The sequence below is a fragment of the Chelon labrosus genome (assembly GCF_963514085.1).
Source record: "Chelon labrosus genome assembly, chromosome: 18".
NCBI lineage: Eukaryota > Metazoa > Chordata > Actinopteri > Mugiliformes > Mugilidae > Chelon > Chelon labrosus.
This window is the reverse complement of record NC_140351.1, coordinates 8,899,421-8,925,915: the sequence shown is the minus strand read 5'-3', so window position 1 is coordinate 8,925,915 and position 26,495 is coordinate 8,899,421. Positions and strand designations below refer to the sequence as shown.

The window sequence follows — 26,495 nt, the reverse complement described above, 5'->3', positions numbered from 1 at the left end:
TCATTATCGCCTTTTGACTCGAGTTCAAGATGCATTTTCTATAAATAGGATTAAATTGTATATTTACAAACAGGGTTCCTGTCTAAATATACATGAGCGGATATCCTTTTCACAGACACCGCACAGAGGTCGACAGTAGAAGCCTTTTAAGCGCACCAACATGTGATTTATACATAAAGTCTAATAGGTTTCTTCTGCCGCAGCTTTCCCTAAATAAATCCCTGTTATCATCAGTTCGAAGCAAAAGCCCAGGTTTTTTTTTCAGCAGCAGCAAACCCGGAGACATTCTGCGACCACTTCTGACGCCGTGAAATGACAAAAACCAACAAGCGCTTTCCCTCCTATGTTTTAAGCGCAATATGCACCATAATGATTACGTGCTCTCCGGAGAATCGGTTCCTGTCTCAGACGGAGGTTTCTCCGCCACAGCAAAGGCCCCGTGGAGTCGACAGATACGGAGGGAAAGAAAGGGGAAATGAATAAAGAGGGGGGTGCGTTGTATGCAATTAAAAGGTCGAGTGCAGAAATAGCCATGCCGACATTAACGTTAAATACGTGCTTTATTCTGCGTAACTCACGAAAACCGCTCTCAGTCAGAGCCTAAAACAGACAACGGCACACGCTGACTATTCTTAGTCACTCATCACACTCTGCTGGTATGCTACACCCCAACACACACAAACACAAACAAACACAAACTCTTTCTGCAGTGGAACCAAACATAGTCCTACAAAAAGACTTTTATTTGCTGACTTGGTGAGAGTCTAAAAGATACCACCAGCTAACTTAAGACAGTTAGTAGTTGGCTAACTTATGCTGCCTTCAAATGGGGTTTTGTTTAGCCAAAGGTGCAATTTCAGGACACACCAAACAATCGCATGGGGCACATAAAAAAGATAAAGGAGATCCCCAGAAGACTATCTTTTGGCATATTTTGCAATGACAACCATAAACTCCCTTTAACCTATGAAGGCCCTTCAAGTGCATCAACAATACTCCACAACCCCACCTCCAATCTACCCTACGACAGATTTGGCTAGTTTGGACTGGAAGGAGAGCACACGTTCTTTGCCTGAGAACCAAGAGAACCGAGGTGTTTGCTTGTGTTTTCAGAAATAATCGAAGTAAATGGTGAGTTAATGTTGAATTCTACAGAGTTTCATTTGTAGTTTTATAATATGTATGAGTAAAATACTAATATCCCCAAAGGCCTCATCTTTTTCGTTACGCCTTTACATTTCCTACATCGTGCTAAATGTGGCTTCTAGATGCCAACAGCAGTCTCCTTACACCTTAAGGCCATTGCAACCATTTGAATACCAAGCATTTTGTGTGCACAGCTTCCCATGTTGCAAACACAAGTTCATAAGTTCCCTTAGAAGGCAATGTAAGTATTGCTTACAGTACTCCAGGTAGCCAGAATCAGCTAGCAGTGTACTACTACCGTACGTACAGTACAGTCATACATGTCCACACTGCTGAAGGTGTAGTATGAATAGACTTCCTGACTTGAAAATATAAAGGCAATAGTTGAAGATTCAGACCAAAGCTTAGGTAAGAAAAATGCAGTTTTGTGCCGGAGCCAGGCTTGTTAAAACTTTCTGGTAATTTTATGATGTGGCGCCCCACCCAAAATGGACCAGTGACACATTTTGTTCCCCAGAGCAGAAGAGAAATTTGTGTTGATGTGAGAACACTGGAACCAATAAGACTCTCCAAGAAGTGCCAGCCCCACCTTGTACCCACACCCAGGAAGGTCAAAGCTCACCTCATCCCCAGACGATTCCAGCTTACATAAATGTTGAGCTTGAGCAACAAAAAGAGCAAGAGAGGTGCAGGGAGGGAGGACATGTCAGTCTGACGAAAAGCAAGACAGTTGCTTTGACTTAGTCAAAACAAATTATAATATTTTAAGAATCTCAGTTTACATCTGAGCCTGGAAACCACCTATGGAGAATGAGATGTTATTCACATCGGAGTCGCTGTGACTTCTATGAGCCGTGACAGCGACCACTCCACAAGCTGCCCACACACACACACACACATGTTGCAGCCACTGCATGAGATATCGGGTCTGCTCTTGTTTCGAAGGCGAAGCAGATCTGCAAAGCTCGTGTGTCTGTGCGTGGAGGCTTGAAACAGAGGTCATGGTACTCTAAATGACTTTACAACAAGACACTCTGGCCTTGAAGACCAGCAGCTTGAAATTTTATATTCGCTATTTAACAATCTACTGACATCTTGGCTTGAAAACTCATTGATAAACTGTAGGTTGTTGAGAAAGTTTGGCCTTTCCCTAATATTTATTACTTTTGCTGCAATGAATGTTAAACGGATAAAAATAAATTATCAGACACGTGTACAAAAAATGTTGAAAGAGGAGCTTCATTGGATTATTTCACTCAAAGCCAAAATGTCTCGTGGAACGTTTGCATGCTAATGTTAGCATTTAGCTTGAGGTTTATACAGTTACTGTTTCACTGCATTCACATCCTGCTGGGACAATGGCAAAAACAGAACAATCTAGACCCTTTGCTAACCTTTGCTAACAGATTTACCCAAATTTGGTTCAAATTTGTAACATTAAGCTAGATTGAACGTATTAGCAAAGTCAGTTGTAACAAGCGATGTCCATTAAACTGTGTGAGCAGCTAGCAGGCTAACAGTTTTCCACCAGGCCTCTTTTAAACATGGCCAGAGTAGTGCTAGTTAGACACAGACACAAAGTGGGACTTTAGTCACGGCTCTCCAGTGAAGTAGGAAAAGTGTTAACGGACAAGTCCTTGGATTAATCTGCTGACAACCTGGTATCCTGAAATACTTTCCTGAAAACCGCTACCAAATTATACGAGTGAATAAGACTCAACGTCGAGGTGAAAACCGTGAAAAATCTATGCACCGTCTTCATTAGGCCTTAATGAAATTCACAGGACACGTTTCTTTTAACATTTATTTTCCCTCCTCACGTCTGAACAAAACTGCAGCCTCTCCTGAGCTCACTCAACAACTCGCCAGCCTGTCCAGATGAATCATTTTGTTAATTTCAGAGAGGGGAGTCGTTTCGAGCAAGGCGCCCAGATGAAGACAAACAATTAAAAGTATGAAATACGAAAGCATCTCGCATTATAGTCCCGTTATATCACCGCGACCCTTAGCGAAGCAGCCTGGGAGCCACGGCGTTAGCGGCTAAGTGGCATTCCAGCTGCTTCTCCACCTTCTCAGCTTGAAATTCGATTGAAATCCACCGAGGTTTCGCATCTAAAATCAAAGGGAAGTCTTCACACAACGCGCACAGGGAGCGTAACCTCTGCGCTAATCCACCATGACGTGAGCTTTGAGACAGGAACACACAGAAGGGAAAAGGGATTTGGATTTGGATGATTCAGGGAGGAATTCATTCCAAGTGATTCTAAAGATGGGAAAAGAGTGATTATATTAGCGGTGCAGAAAGTGCTCGATGAGATTGCAGGAAAGGAATGTAAATGTGTCGTGTTTACAAAGACTAATCTGTATTTGTATTAAATGGCTTCATTTTTGTGCTCACACTCCCATCACCTATCGCCAGTCCACAGGGAAGTGCACACAAGCATTAAGTGACTAAGTTAATCTTCACTGAAACTGTCGGCTATTTTCTCTCTCATTCCCAACCACACACAGTGACGGCCGAGGTTAACCAGTACCGGGGATTTCTCTGATGATTCACCTAAATGCTGTGGGTGATTATGAGAAAGAGAAACACCCAAACAGAAAGAGAAAGACAAGAAGCGCTGGCTAAGAAGATTAGAAAAAAATGTAAGAATAAGAGTGAAAATGAGAGCAAAGCAGTGAAAGAAAAAGAAACAGAAGAGAGATAATGAAAGTAAAGCAAGTGGACTGGCGTTTTTTATTTATTTTTATTTTTTCTGGAGAAAGAAACTTTGGTGAACGGTGCATCAAACTGGATACGCCGCGTGGAAATGAAAATACCACAAAAGAGCATTAATAACAAACTAAAATAACACCAGGAGAAGATGACAGGGAGAGGAGCGGGACAAGATGACAAGACCAGACCAGTCACAGCTGTCACAAGAGATGAATGCAGAGAGACCAACGGGACAAAATAAAAAAATAAAAAAATAAAAAAATAAAAAATGGAGGGAGAGGAGGAAGGAGACGGTCTGGGACGCAACGGGAGGAGGAGGAGCGAGCGAGACACTTAGTGACAGAGAGAGAGTGAGATGGACGATGTGCAGATTCTCTTGGACGCCGTGACGGGAGCTGTTCTCTCGTTTCCACCTGCGCAACATCTGGCTCTGCTGTCCCGTCACTGCTGCTGTAGGTATTATGGCAACCCACATACTGTATACACACACACACAGCTTCAAAACCTTCTATCTGGGGATGCATTCACATTTATACACTATATATTATTAATATTTACAGTCCATACTCAAGGACTCATTATTTGCATATATATACTAAAAATTAGAATGGTTCATAATCTTGTATTTGAGATTATAATTTACTAAGTAATCATAATTTTATTTTACACTAAGATCTCTTAATAAATGCCTTTGAAAATGTACTTTTCTGCAAACTAAACACAAATTCAAAAGCCTATAAATCAATCAATGCACCAGGTAATTAAAAAAAAAAAAAAAAAGCATCTCAAAAGCTGGAAACAGTTTGGAAAAATGTCATTTTCCCCCCCAAAAAACTTGGTAAAGCAATTGGACGAACCATATGTCATCTATCACAATCTAACTTCAACCATTCAGCTCAACAAACTACTGTACATCATGATGAAGGCAAAAAGGAGGAGATCTGAAAGCTACCAAGCAGTCAGAGTATTTAGCTTTGCAGATAGCATGTTAGTTTGGAATCAAAACTTGTGGCATCACTACAGGATGTCGTCTCACAGAGCGTTGATCGGTTGAACTTCTACACTTTGTTCACAAGTGGATAGATTGAAGCCTGGCAAGACGGGTTCCTTTGCAACCTCGTGAAAATCTAGCTGCCACATATGGTAACAACACATCTGCTAAGGAACAGCTGAAGAAGACAAAGAGCGGCATCCATGCTTGCAAACACACTAGACCTTCATCGTGACACGTTGGCGCTTTCGTAACGTGGGATGCATGTCCCTTTAAGAAGGAAAGGAAGGAAAAGGGAAAAAGGTGCTGAAAGAAAGACAAGCGAGTGAAACAGTGAGCCAGACGGCTCGCTGTCCACGGGGGAAGCGGTCTGGTTGAGTGGACAAACAGGTGGACAAGACAAAAGATGAGACCAGAACGAATGTGACAGTGACCGATGACCACAACCTTGGAAACGAAATGTTAAAAAACACCAGCTTTAAAAAAGCTCTTTAATAAGCGATGAAAGTCTGTGAGGATGTAATCATCAAATCGGGAAATAACGGGAACAGAAGTTGGGTTGAAATCTACGAGCAGAAGGAAGGAAGGAAGGAAGGAAGGAAGGAAGGAAGGAAGGAAGACGGGCCAGTAAAAAAATGATTTTTTTGGAGGGGAGTTTAAGTAGAAAAAGAAAATAACTGAAGAGAAAATGAGAATAGCGGTGTTCTTTATCAATCACTGGACGGGACAATTGGCTGATCAAGGCCTGCATCAAGTCACTCCTGCTTTCTTTTACATTGCAATACTCATTAACACTCAGATGGCACTTTTACCTTCAGGTAGCATCACGGGTGACCTTCTCAATAATTAACACAACAGCAAATACTACCTTAAATGGGGTCACTGACGGCTGTTAGATGTAAATCGATGGAGTGTCGTGGAATTTGTGTCCACAGTATTTAAACTTATTCCTTAATGCTAAAGCAATACTCCTGCTGCTTGTTGTACCCATTGCTACTTATATAAATTGTAAAGAGCAGAGCATCTGTGACTGAGAGTCTTAGGGGACCTCCTATTAGACCTGTCAGTATAATTTTGCTAAGTACCAGTTTGATGACAGATAGGGAGATTTGGTTCATGCTGCCAACCTAAACAGGATCTTTCATCCTCCTACAGACATGTAAAATACTCTTGACAGTCATTTCACTTCAGTCCTATGATGCTTCCTGCCACAATACATTCAAGAAAGACTATGCAATGTTCTTGATTTCACGATTGCCTGCTGCTCCTAGCGCACTATGTATGGTTGCATTTTGCATATCTCATGCTGCACTTGCACAACTAAGGCTTTACTTTGTCTCTGCCTCTTCATCCCATCAGGAAAGAATCAGTGTTGACCTTTAGTTTTTCTACCAACACTGGAACAAGCAGCCAGTGCTAGCTGCTTTTCTGTTTCTGTCTCTGTGCAGAAAAACCAAGATTCCAAAATCTTCTCAATTACCAATCTCTGTGTGGGTTTTATGCAAACAGCATGCCAGAACTAGATCCCAAAGACCTTCATAAAATCTTTGCTGTTTTAATCAAATCTGTAATTTACTACTACCCGCAATGTATCTCAATGAAGGACAGACTGAAGCAGAATGAGAGTGAACGGCGCAAACTAATGGAAATTTAACGTTCTCACAAACACCCTTCAAATTAAATATTCCCACACCAAGAACCTGTCAACATTGTTAAAGACTCTGCGGATGGCTAAACCAACAAAAAATGTTCGGGATGTCCAAGGCACGAGAAGAATCCATCTGTGTTTATGTAATTACAGCCCATAATCTGTCTGGTTTTTCTCTCAGACTTGATGGTTTCTCAGGATAGGTCAGGCAATGTCATCCATTTATCGTTAATTTCTCCAAAAGTCCCATCTAATTAAAGGTTTGGCTTGTCAGATTGCCTTTCTCGGGGAAACTTTTGGAGTTGATACTTTGGCAATCACCACTGTTTCATTGAAAAAGAAAACATCTCATTAAGTGAAATCCTTATGCTGTAAACACCAGTCTTTCTGAAGAGGCTAAAACCAGAATTTGTGCCTCAGACTCTTCAGTCTTTGGCATTGATGCAGAGTGGAAAGATAAAACATCAGGACAGCTGTTGATCTTTTCAAAGCAGATGAATACTGGCAGCTTTCAATACAAGCCGTAGTGTGAGCGGCTTGAGATGTTGCCACTATGCTTGGCTGCTACCAGTTGTTTCTGCTGAGTGCTTTGGCTCTTTGTAGTCAAGCAGCTGGCAGTGCATATCCTGGGGCCGAGGTATGGATGAAGGGACTGGAGACCCGCTGGGAGCCATCATCAGCTTTGTGCAAGGGTATGTGCATGTGTTGTGCGTCTTTGGAGACTCATCTTCTCCCTTGACCCTGCATCAAAGCCGACACACTGAGAGCCACAGGACCAGCCAAGGGCCACTGGCAAGAGCAAGACTTTATGTCCAATGAATGCAGGCACACAAACACCTAGACATTTCATACGTAGGGCTTACAGACATGCATTTAGGATAATTACACGCATGTGGACACTGATATATACACAGGTACAGACGAAAACGTCAAAGTCGCTTTACAGGACACATGACGAAAGCTTACGTTCCCACATACTTCAAGGCTGGGCGGCAGCATCCGTCCATAGCAAGGATATGAGGCAGTGAGGCCAGCCCATTTGCAGACTGTCAAGCCCCATTAGCAAGCAGAGAACGGCAGCCAACAGCTCTACCCTGTGTGTCCAGAAGAAATCAGTAAAATGATCACCATTATGTGCTCCTGACAGACAGCTGAGAACCATCAAGAGATCTGCTCAGGAGTCTGGAACTTTAAAAACTAATTTTGAATTCACTGCTCAAAAAAGCAGAGGGGAAGGTAAAACCTGTCTGGTGCTCAAGGAGTGTGATGAAGCAGATGCTGAGAGTGTAAGACTTTAGACCTCCTAGGATGTTTTCACACTTGGGAGAAACTTGGGAGTATCTTGGTCTAGACAAAAGCACACAAGTCCTGGCTTGCTCTAGCATTCACACTGACATTTTTAACATCAAACAGAAAGATACAAAACAGGAGTAATTCTGTCTTCTTATTGTTGGCTCAGCTGTGAACCTGCGAAAAGGTTCTGAAATGTATACAGGAGTCAAAACAGAGCCAGGAACTCCTCCATTGAAGCTACAAATGAAGATGGAGCAAGGAGATGGCGGTGCCAACTGTAAAGGCCAAAAGACCATAGCTCCCATGACAAGAAGAATTCTGGGATGCTTGATAATGCAATTCTTTGAAATCACAGAATAAAGTACAGCGCGTATGTCTTTGGTCTGGGCTATGTTTATATTCTAGTCAAACCAGACCAGTGTTTGTTAAACAGATGGGTCTTGGTCTGCTTGTTGGTGTGCACCGTGGTTTGGATAGAGTTTGTTTTAATCTAACCAAACTAGCGTGTGTGGACATGCCCATATCTATGTAGCTGCCTCGGCTTGATGGTCTGGTACGATCTCCAACTGAAATTCTTCAGTAATGTTCTTGACTTTATTTGGTGTACACAAATAAAGCAAAGAAGAAAAGCGTCTATGTGCATACACAAGTGGTTACCAACAGACTAGTGATTGGATGCAGGTCATAGATGTCTATTAATGCTGCTTACCGTCTTATTAATTGTATATGGACGTCTCCTCAAGTCACAATTGAAAGTCAGAGCTTCAGATTAACTGTATTTTTGATCTGAGTTACCAAAATTTTAACTTTTCATCAGGGAATAATGAATCTCTGTCTTACATTTCAATTTCATATTGTTCAAATGTGACATCTGGAACACAGAAGTGCAAATACAGAAGGTTTTGCTACCAAACGCATGAATAACATTCAAAATTAGACGAATCGTGCAGCCACTGATTCAGACTACAAAACGCTAGCAAATAGCACAAACTAATGCAGCACTTCCGGGAACAATTCAGGCTGCAGACACACACACATCCACTGATGGTTTGAAACTGCAGCCTGCTCTTCTTCCCCTACCTCCCACAGGTTACAGTACATAATGACCTCACAGGACAGGCATGCCCAGGAACAAAGGCCCCATTTGAACCATATAATCACATTTTTTCTCCAACCATCATCTTCCACATAATCCCTGAAAAACCATTTGCGCTTTTCTAAAGGCCCATCCAAAACCATGACACATAATGTCAGGCGTACCGTCCCAGGACACACACAAACTCGCACATATCCACAGAGGCGGAGTATTTGATTTTTTCGTTCCCACTACACCGAGCTCTATCACCACCGTTCTGCATTCCTTACAGGATGATAAAATGAAAGTCTGGATCTATCTTTTGTCGTTTTGAGATTTTCAGCCAGTGCGCAGTGTGTGTGTGTGTGGGTTTGTGCGTGTATGCCTAACCCCGAGGGCAGGAGGATAATTTGGTGTAATTGCTCCTCTGCTGGGGCTTTGCTAACAGATAGACATCCGAGGTATGGCTGTTGGACTGTGTAGTATCAGTATTTTCCATCAATGTACTGACAGCTGATTGGTAGCGGTCTGAGACTCAGCTCTCTGTTGAGTCTCCAGATGGCCTCCAGGTAGCTGGACATGTCATACCTGTGTGTCAGTAGGAGATTTTATTCCATCTCCTCAAGCGCTATTACCCAGGATTAAAACATGGACCTACTAAATCAAATGCAGGGGGCATTTAAACCACAAAATTATGTGAATGTTTTTCTATTCTTGGTATACCCTTTTTCCTTTAACTACGTTAAGGCACTGTTCAGCGTAAGGAAATGTAGAGAAATATAAAGAAAGGTATTGTAAAATAACAATTAAGGAAACATAACATAAAGGAAGGAAACTAACAAAACAAATGTGAGGAAATTCAAGAATATAGGACAACAGAGGCTAGAGCTAACTATGCAACACAGCATAAAGTAGTTTAACCTTCTGCAATTTTATGACTTTGACTTTTACGTCTTTTGTCGTCTGCGCACTTAAGAAAAAAGTTGATGTTACAACAGTTTTTGGCTCCATTCAAAGTCACTCGCTGTGATTCTGTTGATCCTGACTGGTGAAGCAAACCTATGCAAACTTTAAACTTCGGAATACACGAACAAACGCACACTATTAGCAAACCAGTGGAATGTGTATGTTGGACAAACAACGGCTTTCAAGACAGCTGGGTGTTTGAATTGGCCGTAGAACGTGAGAAGGTGCATCAAAGACAAAAATTAGTATTGGATCCGCAAGTATGATGTGTGGCCCATTTCCCTGGTTCGCAAAAACATATTCTGCCAATTGCAGATGGATTTGCAGTTCCTACAGGGATCTTGCATTCTAATCTTTGGATTGGAAATATGGCATTTGCTTCAGGTTCATTTATTTTACTGGAATGTCAAAACCTTGCACTGATTTTACAAATTTTGTGAGACCAAGTCAAGGATGATTAACCAGACAAAGGTGTCTGACTGCGTTTGCGTGTATGGGAAAGTCCTGTGAGTTCATGCACACATTCAACCTTTACCCCCTATGTAAATCTTTACAGAGCATTTGAGTCTGTTTGAACACTTACATGTCCAAGCGGCCACAGACGAACACTCGCTGATATTAATGGCCAGTTGTGATTTCCCCTAAAGTCCCTCTAAAAACAAGTGTTCATTTCATTGGACACCGGTTTGCGCCAATGAGCTGTCATCAAAAGATGGTGCAACATATTTTTTCACACATTTATAAGGAAATTCCTTGAAATCAGGACAGAAACGAGCTGGAAAATAAACAACGCCGCCTTTTGTTTTTTTTGTTCATTTTATGGGATGTTAATAAAAATGTAATTCTACAGTAGAGCAGCTGTCACAACAGCCTCTGGTCAGGCTAATGGTCGCCTACACTTCAAATCCAATTCACTTCAGCAGTCTTCACGCAAGATTTGGTCCTGAGCGGATGGAAGAGCCAGATGCCTCTTCAAATTCTCAATGGTGGAAGGAGCACAACAAAATATGGAACAATTCAAAGTTCTGCAAAAAGGCACTTTAAAGTCCAGTGGATTTAGAGGGATTTATAAGCAGAAATTGAATACAGACATTATGTTTTGTGGTAATGTCTGGTGGTGCAGAATAAGCCCATCATATTTGCATAAGAAGTGGGGTTTTCTGATGTGCAGCCATGTTTCTACAATACAGAACAAACAAACACTGAATAAACAGAGGGCGTATCATATTTTTAAACTGACCAAAATAGGTTCTTGATCAATCTAATTGGATGACTGGAAGGGGAGAGATGAGGGGATGGAATATAGTTGGTTGCAATACGCGACCTGTCCCCTAGATGTCACTAAATCCTCCACACAAGGTCCTTTAATATTCTCATTAAAAAAAAATAAAAAATCATTCAGCCACAGGCAAAAATAAGGAAACGGCCTTTCCATTCTGGTTTCAAATTACTTTGAAAATTAGAAAAATGAATCGACTGATGTGGCTTAAATAGAAAAACCCAAGAAATCTGCTGGGGTTTGGTCTATGAGCTTTGCAAGCATCTTGTTCTCGTTGGGAGCCTATTTGGCAGAAAGAGCACTAGCCGGTTTAAATCAACACAAACAAGAAAATAAACCCAAACACCATGCTCATAAACAAAACCAGTGACACCAAGCGCTTTCTGTTTAACATACGTGACTAACAGCAACAATCCTAAACCAGAATGCTTAATCCAGCAACGTGATGCACGCCAGAAGATTTGGTGTTTAGAGTCGCTCAGATGGTTGGGATTTGCTGTCTTTGCGTTGCCATAAGATACAAGGGGAAAAACATTTGCGTGGCCAAGAGAAGAAGGTTTGTCTAAGTTCACGACTGTCTCCTAAATAAAAAGGTTGCGGCAAATCTATCAGTGTTTACCGAGAATAAAGACATTTTGGCTATTGCTTGGTCACGAAATGAAATCCCCAAATGCAGGACGACAGGTGGACGCATAACAAGCTCCTAAGGTACCATTAAAGTCAGTATTTATTGTGGATTTCAATGACCCTAGCAAACGAAGGGTCTGATCGTTGAAATAAAATATAAAAATAAGAAACCTCTGATCTTGTTCCTTCTTTCTGCGAGAATCTCCGTCTTTGTTTGGCTCCACTTCCTCTGCGATTTATTTGACCGACGATGACTACTTATTCTCTTCCTCTTGGGTCGTGACCACAGTCTTTTTCAAGAAACGGCTCCCTCGGCTACTTTAAAAATTTATTTATTGTTTATTTTTATTTTTTTAAATTGCCCACCATTCAGCTCTAAGTGAATATTCCATAAACAGAGACATACTCCTGTGGGTTTTGATCCATTTTCAGCAAAACAAAACATTTACGCGGGTTTGAATTTTTACCAGGTCTCATTTTATTTATGTCATTTGCGTTTTTATTTGTGTGCTGCGTCAATACGGGGATGATGTCGTCAAGGATCCCCTTTTATTGGTTTGTCACGGTTTGTGGGAAACCATCTGAGGACGCTTCGCACAGGCCTGTGTTTATGCGTACGGTGGTCCCCTTTGGTCTACTACTGTACTGTATGTCGTCTGCTTATTCATTATTTCCAAGTTGCTCAATGGGGAGGTTCTTGTTTGTTTCCCAGCTTGTGTGCCTTTATTTGTGCATGGGCCTCTATGACCGTGCAGGCAGCAGAGAGGTCTGCTATAGCGATCTGATGTTAACGTCTGCTTTTGGGCAGCAGGTGTGCATGTGTGTGAGCGTATGCAAGTGTGTGTGTGTGTGTTGGGGCTAGACCGGTCTGGTCCCACATTTAGAGGAGGAAGCCAGTGTCAGGGCCAGGAGATGGATCTCTCCTGAGGGATCCGATAAATAAGGAAAAAATATCTTTGAAAAAGGGAAACGCAGCTGTTTCCAAAGGAGAAGTCAAAATATTGGTGGCTTTGCATTCCACAGCCGCGAGATAGAAGGCCGGCTCGCTCTGTGATGCCGTTTGATATTCCACTTTCCCTCTTTCTGTTAGCATCACCCACATCTTTTCTTCCCCATCTGCCATTATATCTCCTTATCCTCACCTCTACATCTGCATTTCCATCCCCTCCACTCTCTCTGTCATGAAGACAGTTGAAACTCAGTGTGATTCCCTTTGGAAAGTCAGCGGCGACCACAACGCATTTCAGCGGCTTAGAGGCAGAGCATATGATCCACTGATAAATCAGTCTGGGCCGCGTTCAATCTCCCCCCTGGGCTAACTTACATGTAAGACCTACTGCTTGTTTTACACACAGGCACAGCTCCAAAAACAGCGACGGTAACTAGATACCTGGATATTCAAAAAGCAGGTGGGCCTTGAGGAAAATCAGGAGGAAAATAATCAAGGTTTCTAATAATACATCTGTCCACACTGTCAGCACAGCACTGGTGAGATGAAAGTGTAGAAAATGTTGGCTTTCTTTGTGTTATTTGAGTTTTCACCGAAAGCCAGAAATGCACATCTGAGACGCCTTTTCAAAATTATTGCAGCATTATGGGGAGAATCAGTGGAAACTGTTCTCTAAAACACGCTTGGATAGATTTCAATGCAATGCCCTAAACAGGAGGTCAGTGCTGATGCTGATAGATGCTTCTGCGACAGAGTACTTGAGCGAGGAGGAAAATGTTGCAGGAATAATCAAAACCCCAGGGGAAATCAGTGCGTAAAACTACTTGATTATGTTTTCTTCTTCAGATTTTTCTCTGTGTTATTACAGATTAAATCCTATTTAGAGGTTCTCGTGTCTTTGTTTGAATAGACGATTTTCCGAGCAAAATCATTAGCAGGGTATGTGCACTCAAGGAGTGTAGAAAATAAACAATAATGGATCAACTGAAAGCTCATCGACACAGAAAGTTAAACTCTGTTGTAAAGTAGTGCATGAAAAATGTAATATCTCAAGAGAAAAACCAACTGTTATTGGCTCTAGTGAGCAATGAATTTTAGAGTACATTGTGCAAGCATTGGAAGTTGCAAGATAAGTGCAATCATTTGTCCGACTCTAAATAATTTGCTGATCAGTTTTGCGTGCACTTCAGTCCTGTATCCTGTATTAAAGAGGCCACATCATGACCATTTAAAAGTTCTTCATTTTATTTTGGAGGTCTACTTATGCAGGTTTATGTGCTTTAATGTGGAAAAACAACATTATTTTTCTCATACTGTCCACTGATGCAGCTCCTCCTTTCACTCTTTGTCTGAAATGCTCCGTTTTTGGGGGTGTCTCTTTAAGGCACCCCCTACTCAAAAAGCCCAGTCTGCTGTGATTGGTCAGCTGCCTCAGTCTGTTGTTTTTGGTCAACTGCACAGTTTGTGGAAAACTAGCTGCCGGGTGGGAGTTATGGTGACGTGATACGTATGTATATATGATATGTAACGGAAGAAAGGGATGGTCAACAAACGAGGCATTTGAGGCAGTCGCATGCACAACAAACTATCCAGAAAAAAAAGGCCTTCTTTAACACGATCTTTTATGAGTGTAGTGCATTCACCTTAACACATCTGGCTTACAGTATATCAAGTGTTTAGCAAAGTTTGAAGACATTTTAAAGCAGCAGTGGGAAATCCAGCACTCTTAACTTGAACATGGAGCAGCAGAAACTGAATATGTTAAAGTTACCAATAGTAATCTTAGCTGAAGCTACAATATAATATGCGACATGTGATGCCTAATGCAGTGGCTGACTATCTGACAGGCTGTCAACACTTGAACGACGTGGGACACCTTTCACTGTAGTGTGTTTCATTTACCAGCAGAAGTTCAAAGGTACATGAGCGCAGAATTTAATCAACTGAAACTAAAAATTTTGGGCCAAGAGATATGGACGTCCACTACGATACTACGATAGTCGGAGGCCTTCAACCGGTTACTTTCTCTTTTTGGAAGATAACACAGCAGATACCAAGAAGAGAGGAGGAGCCACTTGAAACCTTGGCTCAGACAACTGGCAATCTAAGGTGCATAAATGCATAAGATAAATTCTAAGCATATTGACCATACTGTACAACAACTAAGTGGAAGAGAAGATCTTGGAAAGGGCTTCAAATTGGACTTGAAACCACTGTCAGATAAGGTATCCAGGAGAAAGTGTCTGTACGGGAGGAAGGACTGGGCAGAGTTTCCCCTGCACATCCTTAGTGATAAGATCCTTTTCATCCAAACTGCCTCATGGCACTGGAACTGGAGACATTTTTCTTATGGGTGGCCCCCAGTTGGGAGTCAAAACCCTTACATCTGGACATATTAGTGCGCCCAGTGAGACATGAATAAAACCATCTTTTTTTATGGTTATTTCTCCCATGATGCCCCTGGTTATAAGTTTCAGGTAAAAAAAAAAAAAAAAAAAAAAAAGATCATATACATGTGTTCTCTTCCTCCTTTGAGCTCTTTTTCTCATTTCTTTCTTCCTCTTCTATCCCTCCCATCTCGGGACTGTTTTCCTGTCAGTGTCATGTTTGGAAAGTCAGCCCGTAGGTCAGCCTCGGGCTCGTAAATTTGTCAGCGGCAGCGCGGCAGAAAGGGAGGCTACTTGCTCGGGAGGGTCAGGAGCTTTTGCGCTCACATGGGGCCTTTTTCTCACTGTGGACCCGCCGTTGTTGTTTCAGGCACGTCCTCTTTTAAAGAAAAGGCCGGTCTGAGAACACGTGAAGGGCGACACCAGGGTGTGATGGAGACTTCTTTGTATAATGAAGTGGGGGTCATGGTTGTCCAAAGACTAGATTCAAACACACTCCAATTATCTGTGCAGACGAACACAAGAGAAGTCACATATGTCTGTATTTGTGCAGTGGTTAGGACTTCAGTGAGTGAGTGTCTACATTCATTCTCTAACCCTTGACCCTAACACACTTATCACCATTAAATAAATAACTGCTGTTGATCTACGCTTACATTTCTGTGTCCACTGATCAGAGGGATGTGTTTTTGTCTGTCTTAAGAATAAACGACCAACACGGCACAGGTGCAGTAAGATTTGTTGCCTTAGTTTTGTTTTCTCTGCAACATCTCTCTCAGTGCAGCAGGTCCCCATACATTCAGGCAAGGATTTTGGAAAATAGATCAGTCTAACTAAGCGGACGCTAACGGGGAGCTAAGGATTAGTTATTTATTGACAAAGCTAGATAAGGCCTGGATTGCTGAATGCTAATGTCAACACGCTAACATGTTTACCATGTTTGCCATTGATGGGTATGCTAACATTTGAAAGCCCTGAACATGGCGTTTAGCTCATATTTGTTCTTAGAGCAAAGAGACGGACAGTTAGACAAATTTAATATTAAACCAAATTAATACATGTCGTAGTTGTCGAGACATTTCATGAAAATATGGGTATAGAGTCCGTCCATCGTAGTTTTTGAGATTGACCAAAGTGGTAGACAGTAACCCTAACCCTAACCCTAACCCTAGCCCCTACCCAGTAGCAAAGCTAACAAGGATTTCCAACATATTTCTACTTGTACTGACTATGAAATAACTTCCAACTGCACGCATGTAAACACAAAGACATGTATATACACACACATGTTTATGCAGACCCCCAGGACAAACACAGACGTGCATGTACACACACACACAAACACACACCCCATCCTTCCCCTGTTGCTCCTTCAAGGTCACCAAAGGCTTTAAATCACCCTCCCAGAGGTTTCTTCAAGCATTCTCTGGGTGTGCCTTCTTTTCTTTCCTTTCTTCCCCTGCTCTTTCGCCTCTTTATTGATCGGAGATGGAGCCCCGCAGGCTTCCCGGTTGCTTCACGGGGGAATGTGACAGCAGGAATGTTTAACAATCACGGCATCGCTGTCGGCCCGTGGTCACCTCCATTACCAGAACGACGGCGTCATTATGATAATGGATGGAGTTTACTGGGCACACAAGGACGCCCAGAGCCGGAGTTCAGCAGTTCACAGGTTCGCAACCTTTTTTAGCACTGAAATTCCAAAGACATACCAACCGGCGTTTACAAAAAGACTTTTAGGTCCTGTACTGTGTGATGCAACACCAAATGTATCATCACAGAGATTTAAACAAGTCACTGGTGGAGGGAAACGTGCCTGATTTGAATGGAGTACAGTAACTTCCTGAATCACAATTTACAGTTTAATATTTTTTCCTGATGTGCCTGCGTAGCAACGCGGAAACAAACGAAGTAAATGATTTATAGAACGTAAGCACGAATACTCCTCCTAAACTCCTAAAACAACAATATGGAGTCAGGAGCGTGCAGGGGCGAATATATTAAACTCAGAAAAGCATGGGGTCGGAAAGGGAAGTGTAAGAGTTCAGGTATAAGGTTTAAATCTTGTCTATTAGCGTCAGCAGCTCTAGTGTGTCCACACAGGAGGCATTCAGGTCCAGTAGTGAGTTGTAGGTCACCTGGGTTCTTGAAAGCACTCCGAGTCCAAAACACACTGATGGCAGACACACATGTATTTATTTAAGACGCAGGGAATACATTTGAAGTCGCGCTCACAGGTGTGTAGCACGAGTATAATGGGAGCCACAGGCAGCATGTGTGTTCAGTCAGAAGAACGAAATTTGTCTTATAGTTTAGCACATTTTGTGTGTTGTTGCATTGTTGTTACGCAGCAGCATCCTGTATTTAGTTCTCACAGTCTCATCACGCCTAAACTCAAACACTGGCACTAGATGTTTTTTTTTTGCCGTCAACAGAACTGACAAATTAATGTGGTGGTTTTATTTATTTTCTTCTTCTTTCTTTTTTATTTTGCATCTTTAGCTCTCTTGTTTCCGTCGTCTGCGTTTCTCACATATGCAACCCTCCCAGACACAAACCCAAACACTAATTCCTGGTTAATGATCTCCTCTGTGTGGCCTCCTCAAAGACAGTTAAACACAAGACAAAGGCTGACAGTTTTAAAGCCCTTTTAACGGGAGAGAGAGCAATGCTGGCGTAGAAAACACACACACACACACACACACACACACACACACACACACACACACACTCTTTCCCTTTGCTTCGCCTCGTTTTACGCACATACCAGCACACTCTGATGCACATGTACTGATACGATACGAGGGATTACGGCAAACGTGCAAAACTACACAAGGGAAGAGATCCCAAACTGTGGTCAAGCTTCAAGACATTCGAGCCAAGTTGTCACCATCTTGTGACAATTCAAAGTTCTGGTGGGAAACCTTTGGGCCAGGCATTTGTGTGGATGTTACTTAGACATGTACCACCCACCTAGACCAGACCAGGCACCCCCACCCCATAGCAATGACACTCACTTGCACTCCACTCAAAAACAGTTTAGGAACAACTCAAGAAAACATGAAGAACAACACAAGGTGTTGACCTGGCCTCCAAATTCACTAGATCCCTAACTGATCAAGTATCTGTGGGATGATGCAGAGAGGCCCCTCCCCTCAGTTCACGGGACCCAAAGGCCCCCCACTAACCACATTCTGTTGCCAGACACCACAGGACACCCTCAGATGAGTCACAACTGTTTTGAAGGCACAAGGGAGACCTACACAATATGACGAAGGTGGTCATAATGTTATGTGTGATCGGTGTATGAGACGTGGCAAAACACATCAACGCAGACAGATGTGATGAAAACAACCGACCCCACAGCTGTGAGAACCAAGTGAAGCCTGGCCTCGTCCTCCTCGAGGCACGGCAGAGCAAGCAGCAAATTCCTCCATGCATGCACCAAGAGGTGATAAATGGGAGCAGCGGGTCCTAATCAGATGTTCCGCCAGAGTTATCGTCTCAGTTCGATAGATCGTTACGAGCAGGGAGTGTGCTGCACTTCACCTCCTTATCTCGTCACACTCCTTCATCCCATGCCACGATCGCTCCCAACTGGAATGCCCCAACGAAGACATGAGAATTGATGGGAGAGAGAGGAGGAAAAAAAAAAAAGAGGAGTCCTGAAAGAGAGAAAACACGTAACGATGTGTAATCTCTGTACTTAGCCCCAATCTCGGCTGCCATCTCGTCAAGTTGGAGAGTTATGGCGTGAGAGGGAGAGATATCATCTGGGTGGGTGGGCGCGGGGGCTGAGGAGGGGTGTTAGAGCCGAGGTATGATAGATATGACTTTAAGAGTAAAAGGAATGCTCTCTTATAAATGGTTCTCTGCTGACCTTAAGGTTGACCAGCCGTGTGAGCATATCTCTATTTAGTCAGGACACACACTATATATAGATATAGAGCAGTAAAGTATATTCATAAAGATGTAAAAGATGCTCTGTTATAACACCTTTTATGACAGACATAAAGCCGGACTGGAAAAGACATAAGTTGCTTGACATGCTTCCCTCATCAACCCTGTTTGTTTCTCGAGGCGGCGTCGTGTTTTCCCGCAGAGCTTGACAACCAATACAATCCAAACACGAGAAAAAGGAAGCACTCTGAAACACTGAAACTTAATAAGCAGGATTATTTGTACGTCCCGGGGCCATTCTTCAACATCATCGCAAGTTCATGTGAATTTGTAGCGGCAGTGATATATCCGATACTGTAAACAGATGAAAACAAACACAGAGGTCTGCACTTTGTTAATGTAATTTTTCTCGCCATCGCACGAGGGCTTGAACTGCCAAGTTTACGTCTCGGGAAAGATCCTTTATTCCGCCGTGGCATATCTCGAATTCCTCGCTTGAAACTTCTGGCTAATACTGTTCATGGTGTGCTCTCAAAGCTGAGGTGAAGCGGCGGGTGGTCCTCTGTTCTGGTCTCTGAGGCTTTGCAGGAAGTGTTTCAAGGCGATTTAGTGAAAATTTTCCAAAGCTACTTTCTGCTTCAAACAATTGACTCTTTGATCGAAGCAAACTAATTATTTGATCATGCTGGGGGCTTTGGGACACGTTTTGCTGCAGAGGAAGTGGCTTACCTGGGCTTAGACACTGAGAAACGCAGCCAAGCATCATAAGACAGGGAAAACAGCCATTTAATAAGGCCACTTCATTTCTGAATAAGCCCATGGCTGTCTGGACCCGGCTAATCTCTACAAAAAAACCCACTTCTTAAAGCCTTCTGCCTTGTTTGCCTTTAAAGCGTGGGAGGTAGGTGAGTAGAAAGCTTGGCTGTTGACTTAGGCGAGAGGGCCAGTGACAGCTCAGCTATAGCCATGCAATGGGGTGTGCAGAGACGGAAAAGAGAGAGGCGAACGGGAAAATGAGGGCAGCAGCGATGACAGACAAGTGCACAAAAGCATAAAACTATTTTATAATATTTGAGCTGCGGGGCAAAGACGTGCAATTTCACTTTCCAGACAATGGAACGAAGCCAAGTGTAAACGCTACCGAGAGGCATTCAAGGTGCGCCGAAGTCTGATTTCTTTCAAACCACCTCGGGCGATAGTTTGAAATGCATTCTCGCCAGATGTTATAAAAGGTGTAAATGCATCCGTTTCTTCGAGATGCATACCTAATGTGGACCTTCTTGTGGAAACTGAGCAGCAGTTTGTGTAGTGAGGTAGCCACTATAACAGCACACGTCCCCTGTGGCCTGTATTATCATATGAACCCTGAAACTACGCTGAAATTGGCCCCTATTCTGCCGGTCGCATAAATTATTTATATCCAACCCCAGGTCAGATATAAATGAAGGAACTTGTTACCCTTTTTGACTCTCACGTCTCCTCTCTCTGATGGCTGGCCTACATCGTCAAGTTTGGCTTTTTATTTCTAATGTTGTTACCTGAACCAGTCCAAATCGATTATATCTTGGCGCTGATTTGCGTTTATCCCATTAAAACCACAACACTTATTTATTCTTAACCATTTATTGCATCTTGGAAAGATCGATCAGGGAGGCTGGGAGATGTATTTCAGCCAGATGGTGAGAAAGCTTCCATGCATCCATCTTGCCGGGATGCATACATAACCTACTGCTCGAAAGTACATAAATCAGATTTGCGACTGACCGGTGAAAAAACATGCGTGACTAAACGAATGAGACACTTGAGATAACACTTGGGCCTTAGACGCCGTAGATAGGAACCCGGGGTTAATCTCACCTGTGAATCCTGAAAGGGTATTTAAAACTGTAGGAAAAGTAAAATAAGACCCAAAAGCCCAGGATGGATTTTCCTGGATTATTATTGGATCGTCCTCCTCGTACCTCCCAGCAGGCAAACAGAAGGATTGGAGAGCAAACAACCAACAGGAGCTCGGTCTGCCAAGCCAAGCTTAAGAGAGGCCTCCACGTCTGTCTGTCCGGCTAGCGCTGGAGAGCCTTTGGTGAAGCAAGCTCATCAGAGTTAAACGCAGATGACACAGGGACAACATTTGGAGTTCCTGTTCTGCGACCCATGAAACCAGAGGCATTTCTGTGCATCTTTTACTCACCATGACCACAAGGTAACAGCTCAACCACAAGAGCCAAACTTGATAGGAATAGCAAATTTCCCCCCTGTTGGTTATTATAGCACTCACCGCGGCTTTGGATATTTGTTGAGCAATATGTCACCGGTCATTAATTGAATGAACATTGACTTCTTGTATTTGTCTTACACCGGGATGCAACCTTACCAGCGCTGGTCACATACTCCACAATTTACAGAGTTACTTTGTGAGAGAGAGAAGATTTATAGAAGGCGTGCTAGCAGAGATGAGCAAATGAAAAGGGCAGGTCATTCTTTTTCCACTAAACATATCCAAACCACAGTTCTATTCAAATATGAATAAGATGTGCTTGTACTCCTTTTAGAGGGACTTAAAAATTGAGGGGATTTGCAATGTAAGATTTTCTGCACATAAACTACTATTAATTAGTACATTTAAATGACAAGACAACCCACTTTCATTCCCAGCGTGCCAAATGTTGCTGTTGTCCACACGTCTTTTCAGGCAAAGAGAAGTCTTCTTCTAACATATGGTCTATTTTAACCCAGAAACCCAAACCACAAGATCTTTTCCTAAACTTGAGTAGTTTTGGTGTCTGAACCGAACAAAATTATAAAGACATTCAATGAAAGAGTAACAGTCCTCACACAGGACAGAACCCCTCCAGTCTCTAGGGTGAAAGTCTTATGCTTTCTCCAATCCCCAAAGGTGTACACTCCAGCAGTAAGACAAGAGACCATTGAATACGAATGAATGGGAGCGACTGATACAGTTGAATGACATTTGATGTAAACACAAAGTTCCCAAAACAGTTACTAAATACCAAATTCACAATGGTTACCATGGGCTTAAGGCTCATTTAAAGTACTGTGGGACATAGATGCCGTAACCTATGCACGTAGCCTACGCCGGTGCCAGCCATTTATACTTGTGGGCTCGTTAGTTTGGCTCGCTCTGTAAAAACAACACCCAAAAACTAGTTGCCGCTTTGTCTTTTTTGCCAGTCAGGTCAATTTTTGTCAACACTTCCTGCTTCACTTACAACAATGGCAACTGAAACTTTCATCTTTATTGATCCAAAACTATCAATTCAAAAATTGCCGAGATAGAGAAGCAGCTGGAAATACTAAAGCGGAAACACGCTACTACCAAGCGGACCAATCGCAGCTCTTGTAGTCTCCTCTGCGCTGTTCCCGTAGCTACAGCGTCAAATTGACGCAGAAGCCTTAACTGCCTATTAGAACTCGAGTGAACCCAGCTGAGAGTGGTGATGGCAACCAGGGCTAGCTCCGTCTGTACAGCAATATATTTATATATGTTGTGCTTGTTTCACTGTGAAACATTTGAGGTGACAAATATACAAGACCAAAGTAACTACAGCGTGGACCATCCATTAGTGACTCGCTTCGACTGTCTGCTACAAAGCGAAGGGAGTTAGTCAAGTCATTTTATATGTGGACGGAGCTTTTAATCTCAGCAGCCAGAGAGTTTGCTCTTGGCGTCTAATATTGCCACAAGTGGGTTAATATCAAAGTCTAGGGCCAAGGAGTCCCGGTAAATCCCTCTTTGACAAAACAGTAAATGAGAACTTGCTGGGAATAGTTTTCTCTTGTAAGAAAAACAGTAGAACCACTTGATTTCACGCGAAGTCTGTTAAAATCTACATTAAACTAGTGCGAACAAGCCCTAACTCTCCACCCGAGGACCCTGTTCAGAGCTGCAGAGTGTCACACAGCATGAGTCACACGGCGCACCGTGTCACTTCACCAGACCTCAGTGGAAAGCAGGACGTCCACAAGGCAAACAGTGATGAACGTGCTATTCTAGGAATGAAGATGAAAAAGGAGCTGGAAAATGTGCTTCTGCTGCCCCGATTTTAAGTTTTCCACAACTTGCTCCTCTTTTTTTTTTTTTTTTTCTCAATGGGTCATTCTGAATAAGCGATGAAAGGAAAGGAGGACGTATGACTGAACAAGAAGTCTACATGAATCACGCAGAGGGGAGGGGGACGGGGGTGAAGAGGCATATGGTTTGCCGAGAGCTCATTTGAGACTGGATGTAACACAGAGGCTCTTAAATCTGTTTGTGCCCCAGGAGGATACCCTCAGAAAATGAGCTGTCTATCGGTGCTACCACCGCAGCTGGCTGTGAAAGACATCAGTTTAAAGACAGCTTTAAATCACTGTCATTGTCTTATTTGCTAGGGGTCAGTTAAGAGTCATACATCTATACATAGAGAGGATTTAGTAATAATATAAACAGGTGAATCCGGTTTCAAATCAAACTAAACTGAGCCACTGTCATCTCATTTGCTTTGGTCAGTTATCTTGTTCCAGTGTTTCTCGTTGAGCGACATTTGTCAAAAAAAGAAGCTCGGCTTGACCGGTATCTGTTAATCTCGGTCTGTATGTTTCAGTTTTAGACGGATTGTTTGGCTTTTTCGCCTTTCTTCCTTTCATTTATCTTGATTCTAATTTGTAGCTTCACTCTGGCCACACATGATATCCAGATTTTTTGGGCTAGTTTTGAAACAAGACCACCCAGAAGTGTTTCAGGCCCCTTTCTGCTACGACTTTCTAAGCCGATGAACACAAATCGCTCCAATCGAGCGAAAGACACATTAAAAACTAATCGGATGGCGATGACACACGGTAGTCGTGCAAGGCCTTATTCGCAAAGCAGATGGAAAGCTTTGGCCTGTCCAACATTAATTACAATCACATTCAGGGAGGAAGCCGTTCCTCCTCCAGGGCGGTTAGGACGCTGTGTACGGCTGGAGGAGATGGCAACCTAATCCCCCGGTCACCGCAGAAATCTGAGGGAATCGTCAAAAGATGCACAGGACGTGATTAATCAAAGCGGAGAGCCAGATGTGCAACAACACAGGAGTATAAACCAAAACTTACACAGCAAAGGAGCACCAAAACCACAGACATACAAACACCACGCCGCCACCATCACACTCCCCCACAGAAGCCAACAGAGGGGTTTCGATATTTGAGACACAAAACGACGGCCTCCCTCCGTCTGAATATCTGGTTTTCATCACTATATGTTGCAACACCAATACTCAGAGGACCAATAAGCAGAGCAGCGTTTTCTAATCCAGACCCTCCAACCTGATTCTCTTCTTCATTTGTGGTATTGGGTGACTTTCAAATGATTTATAAAGGTGAAGGGTAAAATATTTAAAAGACTTTTTGTTTCAAGAGAGGCAATAGACTACATTCCTCAGCAGTGAAACATTCCCACTGCTCTGCTCTCATGACAGTGTCCTACGTTCCCAAGAAGAATGACAATCAATCTGGATTTAAGCCTCCTTGTCCACCAGCGCCTGATTCTGGCAGAGCCTCTGTTTATCTTCAGGCTCTCTGTTTAGAGTCTCCCAGTAAACAGTGGAGCTGCTAATGGAAGGAAAAGGCTTTGAGCTTTTATGTTCCAAACTCGTTATGATTAAAGTGTCCCTCTTTATCATGACTGGAGCTAATTAAAGACAAATCTGCGTCGGATACACAAACAATGCGACGCAATTTACGCACAGAGACCGCAACTCGCTGCATTGGAGGTCAACGGCAGGAATAGCCATTTATATACAAATACCAGCGGTGGTGGTTGATGGTTTGCTGAGGACACTAGGTTTATTTTCCCGCGAAGGCATAAATCACGGAGTAGATTGCACAGCAAGACTGACCACAGAATTTCGGTCCTATAAATGAGCCGAGGAGGGCGAATGTACCCCGGGAGAGGACGCGTAACAATAAATCACTCTCAAACAATACAAACCTCATCAGTTTTTCCCGAACCACATAGGAGATGAGCGAGTTATTTGGCCTCTGTGTGGTTCGTACGCTGGGCTGGTTCAGGAACCAACAGTGAATGTGCGTAATGGTGCGTCCGCTTTGCGTACTGCCCCGTCCGTATTCAGTGAGGAGTGAGTGGCAAGTTTGAGAGCGGGTCAACTACAGGTGTTTTTAACTTGTGTATCATATGAGAAGTATTTCTTTAAAGAATAATAATAATTATATCCCCTCAGTTTGCATCCTTTTGTCAAGACTCCTGCCTATCCAGATAATTTAATCCCACTTCATTCTCTCTCGTGTCCACCTGTTCCCCTTGAACATTTCTGCTTGATTAATTTCCACCCCACACAATCCAAAATACGCACAAAAAGCATTTCCAACTCACCTAAATTAACGAAGCTCATCACCATATCTGCATCGTTTAGAAAAGCGGTTTCTTGATATGTTGCCAGAGGAGGGCTCTGGGTCGTCCGCATGGTCTCGTATCTGTCCAGAACGCCTTCCACTTGGCTTTTCTCTTCGCTGGATATAGTGTTGTACAAGTCCAACATGAAAAGCGGAGCGGAGTTGTACTTTCCGTGTGACAAATGCGGTCTGGGTCTGTGCGGCAGCCCCAGGATGGACAAGATCTCCTTCTGCATCTCCCTCTTCTCGTGCGTCCGCAGCCGCCGGTGGATGAAACCCGGGTGCACTTCGTTGTTTCCATCCAGTGAATAATTACTCCCCGCGACCGTGAACATGCAGTAGTAAGCGCTCCACCACAATCCGACCAAGGCAAGCCAGCGGACGGTCATGGTGTTGTCCCGCGGTGCTCTCCGGACTTCCAAGTGAGCCTGGCTTGGAGCTTCTGCCGCCCTATCCCGGATACAAAATGCGCGTAATGGTAACCAAAGTCCGTCCGAGCGCGCTGTTTTCTGTCGCAACCACTGATCAAAAGCAAAAAAAGAGTCGCGTATCAAGCCATTTGAAATACTCCATAAAGCAAAATGCGCATGATAGTGTCGCTCCTGCTTTCATGACGGATTCCCGTAGCGCGCTCTGCTGCTTCAGGATAAAGTGCACCATGTGAAACTTTATTCTGAGCGCTCCGGTAAGTCGGTTAAAAGACACCGTTTGATGCCACATTCACCAGCGAAAGAACAACTCCTCTGATAGAACCCATGTTAAAGAAGCAGATGTATTTACTCTCCAAGATATGTGACTCTCTAAAGCTGCGCACTGACTAAGAAAAAAAGCCCCTCAACAGCTGAACTAAGTCTGAGTGACGGTGCTCCTACAGGGTGTGTGTTGAGTCTAAAAGAAATCAGCAGGTTGCAGTCCATAATATGCGTGCGTGCGCAAGGACGCGTGAACGTGTGTGTGTGTGTGTGTGTGTGTGCTTTCAGAAAACGCCCACTCCGTGCGCACTGAGCCAGAGGTGGAGCTCTTCAGGCAGCAAGTCTAACATCATATTTCCATAGCTTTCTTTCTATTTGTATTATTTAAGATTTCTGTGACATTTCTTTATCTAAATAAAGTTTTCATATCGATGTT

The 26,495-nt window shown here is 43.1% G+C and overlaps 1 protein-coding gene across 1 annotated transcript in view; it reads right to left on the bottom strand.

Moving 5' to 3' along the window:
- The window catches only part of bmp6 (bone morphogenetic protein 6), a 50,016-nt gene extending 23,730 nt beyond the window's left edge, over nt 1–26,286 (bottom strand). Inside the window, exon 1 of the mRNA XM_084566039.1 lies at nt 25,348–26,286. Within this exon, the coding sequence (XP_084422165.1) occupies nt 25,348–25,756 (409 nt within the window). The 5' untranslated portion in view covers nt 25,757–26,286. The remainder of the gene's footprint in view (nt 1–25,347) is intronic.
- Between the last annotated feature and the right edge of the window lie 209 nt (nt 26,287–26,495).